At 32.8% G+C, this 6,588-nt stretch overlaps 1 protein-coding gene across 3 annotated transcripts in view; it reads right to left on the bottom strand.

Annotated features, from left to right (window-relative positions):
* CDH19 (cadherin 19) overlaps window positions 1-6,588 on the bottom strand; it is a 104,987-nt gene that overhangs the window by 38,185 nt on the left and 60,214 nt on the right. For 2 of the 3 annotated variants that reach the window (XM_034996095.1, XM_034996096.1), the window contains exon 9: window positions 669-790. In XM_034996095.1, the coding sequence (XP_034851986.1) occupies window positions 669-790 (122 nt within the window). Of the gene's footprint in view, window positions 1-399; window positions 791-6,588 lie in introns of those variants that run through there. The other variant, XM_034996097.1, reaches the window with a different exon arrangement.

Here is a 6,588-nt window from a genome sequence, read left to right as displayed (position 1 = left end):
AAGGAAGGAAGGAAGGAAGGAAGGAAGGAAGGAAGGAAGGAAGGAAGAAAGGAAGAAAAAGAAAAGAAAGAAGGAAGGAAGGAAAGAAAAGGAGGGAGGGAGGGAAGGAATGAAGGACGAAAGGGAAAAATTAATTGTGAAGTAATGGTGATGTGTTTCAAAATAAGTCTGCTCTCTATTCTTTACCTATCTAGTAATTCATTTGACATTAGGTTTCTTTTATGTTGATATGTCTGATACAGTAGTTATAAGCTATAGAAAAAATTCCAGCTCATTCTCTTCATGTTTATGTTTATATATTAGGTTTCCTTGTTCCATGATGAATGAAAAAATAAAAATTAACTGAAATGCGATTACTTATTCTATTGAATTGCTAAAAAAAGAACTTTTCTTTATTGTATTGGCAAAGTATAAAAGATTTACTATGAATACCCAGTGTTAGCAGATGTTTCAAACATTTGAGGAATTTGAAAGTAGAAAGCTTGAAGCTTACATTTTATTTTTTTAAAAAGAAATTTAAATTATACAGAACTCACAACATAAAAGCAGTAATTGATATAGTTAAAAGAAGCTTATTTTTATCATTTCAAAATGAGAGGAATGGTAGCAAAAGTTATTATATATAATATATGGCAGTGTTTAGTTAGCAATTTATTGCAGGTCCTTACCTGACCAGAGCCTGCATTTTCACAAACATATGTGTCATAGTATTCAGAGAACTCGGGAGCATGATCATTAACATTAAGAACTTGCACATACACAGGAACTGCAGAAATCTGTTGCACATTGTCTGCAAATTGAATAAACAGAACAAAATTAAAGAATGTTAATGCTGTCTTTAGGGGGGGCAATTAAAAGGTCATGAAAATTGCATTAGAGACTCTGTGGCATATTTCTATTTTCCTTGAATAAAAGCTACCTGAGTATAGAATCTCTATATCAATCATATATTTATCAAGAGGACAGCCTAGGAAAAAATGTTCTCAACACATTCAACTCAGCCAATACTTATCAAGTGCTTTTACCTTGCTATAGACTACAGATAGAGCTGATGAGGAAAAGTAATGAAAAAGATGGTCAGGTTCGGGGATACCTTCCTAAAATCCAGCAACTGTTGGATATATGTATATTAATGCATTTAATACATTTAATAATGAATTATTATCCTCCCTAACTTTGCTGATAAAAACATTGCAAATTTAGTTCCACAAATTACAGATAAATGGCTGGTCTAAGGTTATAGCTGAAGTAGAAAGGGCAGTTTAAGAAGCCAGCAATAAGTGCTCCTAATGATGACATTGTTTGGTACAATCTTTAAAAATAAAAACAGACAGAGATTAAGGATCTAAATAAATTTTAAAATAAAATAAACAAATCTAGGTAAAGTTTTATGTATACATTTTAGTTGGGAGGATTTTCTTGTGAGCCAAGAAATACAGAAACTATGAAGAAATGGGAAGCTATGGTTAAATACATTTTAAAATGCTGCCCTCCACAACCCCCCCCCCAAAAAAAAAACAAGTAAAAAAAGCCACAACAACAAGAAGATACCAGTGATCTGGAAAAATGTTTGCATCAGAAGATGAAATTTTAATAGCTCTAGTTTACAAATTCTGACAGTTGATATAAAAAAAACCATTTGGGGAAATAATCACAAACCTGAAATTCATGGATGAGAAAATTCAAATGATCAATGCCAGTTTTTCAACCTCGTCACTATTGATATTTTGGACTAGATAATTCTTTTTGTTTCAGGAGGCTCTCCCGTGCACTGTAGGATGCTTAGCAGCATCCCTACTTCCAGTAACTAAATGCCAATAGCATTCCCCACACTAGTTGTGACCATCAAAATTGGCTTCAGACATTGTCAAAGGTATTAGGAGGCAAAACTGCCCACATCTGAAACATGCTGCTCTATCAGAATATTCACACACACTCTGGCTCACCAGAAGTGCAGATAATGATGACTTAGTCTGTGGGTTCTGTGTTAAATATGAAAAACAGAGACAGTGATGGTGGAGTACTGAGAAATAGCAGGGATGTAAACCTTTTCTGGAACCTAATCTGGTAGTAGACAGTAAGAGATAAGCTAGACATATCTTTGACCCCGTAATTCCTTTGGGAAACCTATGCTACCGTCCAAGTCACTAGTATATGCAGAGAGTATGTGTCCAATTTACTTATTCTAGAATTTTTTTTCATCTCAAATAACTGAAAATAACCCAAATGCATATCAAAAGGGAACTGAGAAATAAATTACAACCACACTATGAAATTGTGTGTGCTTATTAAAAATGAATGAGCTAATGTAATAAACATATGAATATGGCGAGCTTTAAAAATAGATTTTAATCTTGATCCTCAATTTGACAAAAACGCTTAACTACCGTCTCAGTTGCCTCTGCAAAATAGAAAAGATACTAGTAACCAAACTTATAAGAGCTGTTATAAAGATTAAATTAATTAAAACATATAAAGCATTTATAAGATTACTTAGGGTATACATAAGCAATAAATATTAAATATTATTATTTTATTTATCTATTAATCAGCAGTGATACACACGGCATTTTGCGAAATGATAAAAAAAGCAAGTTGCCCCATAATATATTGTGTATTTGCATATCATTATTTTAAATGTTTTTTTTAATTCAAAAAATGGTGTGGGAAGGTACATACAATTAAAGAGTGAGGAGAGGAAGGTTTCTTTGTTGTTTTAATGACTTTATAATATCCTGTTCTTATGTTATTGCAAAAGCATTATATTTGCAATTGTAATTTGTATGGGCAAATACATTAAAAAAAAAAGGCTTGATTATCTCTGTTGAAAATAAGGGAAAAGATTTTCCCTCTTTCCTCTTCTTAAAGCATTTACTTTAGGAAACTTGTAATTTAAGTTCTCTCTCTATTTTTTTTAATGTATATAAACCTTTTAAAAACTGAATAAATGTCAACTTCACAACCCAGGCTTGTTCTTTCTCAAGTACTGGGAGCCAACTCTTTGAAATATAATTATCAAGGAAAATGACACTCCTTTCTCCCAGTTTCTGTTGGAGGATAGGAGCCTTGTTTCAGCAAAGGCTTTGACCAAAATTCAAAACGACTTCTTGTCATAAAAATCTGAGAAATTTAGTTTTCCTTTGGATAAAGTCAGTTAGCAAAAACAGAGTGCATTATGTGTGACACATGGTGTTAAGTCTCCCTACCTTAAGGCTAGCACTTGGTTACCATGAGAACATGATGCTTGATTTTATAATAGGGTGAAATTTCTTTCTGACTTGGAAATCTCAACAGATTCCTGTAATGCACATCAAATTCTGTTTGAATGCTTTTCAATTATAAAACTGTTTTCTCTCCATTCCACTATTATGGAGTTGTTTTTCTGGGGTGGGAGGAGCCTGTTTCTAATTGTTTTTCCAATAAATAGCAGTTGCAATTATGACAGAAATTTTAATTTCCAATTGATTAAGAATTATAATTTGCAAGGTTTATTACATACCAAAAAAATCTGGTCTTTAGTATTTATCATCTTAAGACCTATTGTAAGAATTATCATCTTGAGACTCTATTGTGTTATGCTTAGGATAAAAATAGATAAATAAAACATTAAGATATAGCTATTTCTAGAGATTTCAAGATAGAATTATTCAAAAATTAAGGCTTATGTTTTTTATGGCTTACACATATAATATATACCCACAGAACAACTTTTTGCTTAAGTAATTAAAACGGAGAAAGTATTTCACACACAAATACTTTAAAAAATAGTAAGAAATTCATTTAAAGTTTTTATATTTTTCCTGGAAAATCTGTTTAAATTTAAGTTTAAATGAAAATTGTTATGACTGTACAAAACATACATATGTTTTCACAGCTTCATTTAAAAGTAGTTAGTAGTTTTATTCACTTAGCTGGCATGCTGATAAATAGCTTGGTGCTTAATTTGGGTAAGTTTCCAGGAAAGAGACTGAATACAATGAACTTCATTTCCTGGGGAAACAAATGTTAAAATGGAACATCTCTTTCCTATAATCAGCATAACTGTTACACAAAAGTTTCAAGTTATTCACCTTGTGTGGCAAGTGTTTGTAACAATTTGGTGATTCTCAGTTTTCCACCATTCAGGTTGTTTGTTCATATTACTATTGAGACCTGTATGGTCAAAAAAAATTTTTTTTTAAGATTTATTTATTTATTTTAGAGAGAGAGAAAGAGAGAGAGAGCAGAGGGAGAGAATCTCAAGCAGACTCCCTGCAGCGCAGAGTCCGGCTTGGGGCTCCATCCCAGGACCCTGAGATCATGACCTGAGCTGAATCCAAGGATCAGACACTTAACCAAGTGAGCCACCCAGGCACCCCTCAAGCAATTATTTTTGATATTGATACCACATTAATAAGAAATTGGCACATACAAACATTTTCTCCAAAATTGTTCTAAAATGAGTTAATGATGTGAAACAAGAAAAAATCCCATGGTGATGGGTATTAAAGAGGGCATGTATTGAATGGAGAACTGGGTGTTACACATAAACAATGAATCACGGAACACTACATCAAAAACTAATGATGTAATGTATGATGATTAACATAACATAATAAAATAAAATTAAAGAAAAAAGTGAATCCTAAAAAAAAAAAAAGAAAGATAATGGTAATTACAGAACTCCTGGCATGGCATTTATGTTGCCATTCACTGTGATGGATGTACGTTAATCAACCTGTCGATTCCAAAATATATAACGAGTATTAAAAAAAAAAAATCCCAGAGAGAAAAAGTACATGAAAATTGGTTACTTGGTGTTAAAAAAGTTTCTTCTAACCAATTTTTCTGAAACTGAAACAAAAAATTCAAAAAATCTTCCCAATGATGAGTAAAATATACACTAACTTTGTGGCTTTCTGAAAATGTTTATCTAATTATATTTTATTTTGGAATTTCATTCCCCATACTGTAATTTTTCAGCTTTATAATAAAAATAATAGTGGGAATATCATCTCTTTTATCTAAAAGTACTATTTTTAATTCTAAGAAAACTGATTTAAAATGCCAGGAGCAGAACAGCATGAACTGTATAATTCCTGTACTTGATAACATTTCTAATCACTTATTTCTGAAACAGTGATTAACTTCTAAGTATTAAATTCTGTGTAAAATAAATATATTCAGTTTATTTTCAGTTTGCCTTTCACAGGCATTTACAAGTTTGTTTTCCTTGACTGCATTTTTAATCTTCTTTTATTTATAAATTATTATTATTATTGTCATTATTTTAAAGATTTATTTATTTATTTGAGAGAGAATGAGGGTGAGCACATGTGATCATGGGCCGGGGGGGATGGGTGGCAGAGGGAGTGAGAGAGAGAGAATCTCCAAAAGACTCCCTGTTGAATGAGGAGCCCCATGCTGGGCTGGATCCCAGGACCCTGAGATCATTACCTGAGCAGAAATCAAGAGTCAGATGTTTCACCAACTGAGCCACCCAGGCATCCCTATAAATTATTTGTTTTATTATAATACTCTATAATCCACAAAATTTTAAGTTTAAAAATTTACTAAATTGATAATCTTTGCATCAAGTGACCAACTTCAATGTTGATCTAATCACATTTTATGAAATTCTGTATCTAAAATTACATATCTATTAAACTTCTTGTTTTATTCTATTTTGTCCCTTGAATTCACTTTGAAACCTTATTTACTTGTTTTTCCTCAAAAGAATTAAAATGTTTTCAAGTCCACTAATTTGTTGTTTTTATTTTTTATTTTTTTAAGATTTATTATTTATTTCAGAAGGAGAAGGAGAGAGCATGCATGAGCAGGGGGAGGGAGAGAATTCTCAAGCTGACTTGCCTGCTGAGTGTGGAGCCTGTGGGGCTTGATCCCAGGATCCTGAGATCTTTAACTGAGCCAAAACCTGGAGCCAGATGCTCAACTGACTATGCCACCCAGGTGACCCTAATTTATTGTTTTTAAATGTTTACATGTGTTTTATTTTGCTATCTTCAAATATAAAACAATTATTATAATATAAATATATTCTGGCTTTAAAGTTTCAAGAGAAAATTTATTTTAAAAAATGTCTTTTTTAAAGATTTTTATTTATTACAGAGAGAGAGAGAGCACGTGTGTGCACATGCACATGCATGCACATATGTGTGTGGGGGGGGAGAGACAGAGGGAGAGAAACTTCAAGCCGACTCCCCACTGAGTGTGAGTCCCAGTCAGGGCTTGATCACATGACCTATGAGACCATGACCTGAGCCAAAATCACAAGCCAGATGCCTAACCGACTGAGCCACCCAGGCATTCCCCCCCCCCCAAAAAAAACATGCTATTAACATACTTTTGCACAATAGGACACTATTCTTCAAAATCTATTCAAAAAGGTAATCATCTCCTAAACTCCCCTTCAATGACTATAACGTCACCAGCCACACATGATTTCATCAACAAATGAACATGGACAAACAATAGCAACAGAATGCGATGAGCACACCTCAGAGCAGAGTCAGAACATGTATCAGAGGAGAATTTAGCTAATGTACTTATAGAGATCATCAGTTGTTTGGCTCTGAGGAGGTCACACAA

Source organism: Mirounga leonina, unplaced genomic scaffold (genome assembly GCF_011800145.1).
Source record: "Mirounga leonina isolate KUSES-001 unplaced genomic scaffold, KU_Mleo_1.0 Mir_93, whole genome shotgun sequence".
NCBI lineage: Eukaryota > Metazoa > Chordata > Mammalia > Carnivora > Phocidae > Mirounga > Mirounga leonina.
Note: the sequence above shows the minus strand (reverse complement) of the source record. Positions and strands in the feature narration are given on the sequence as shown.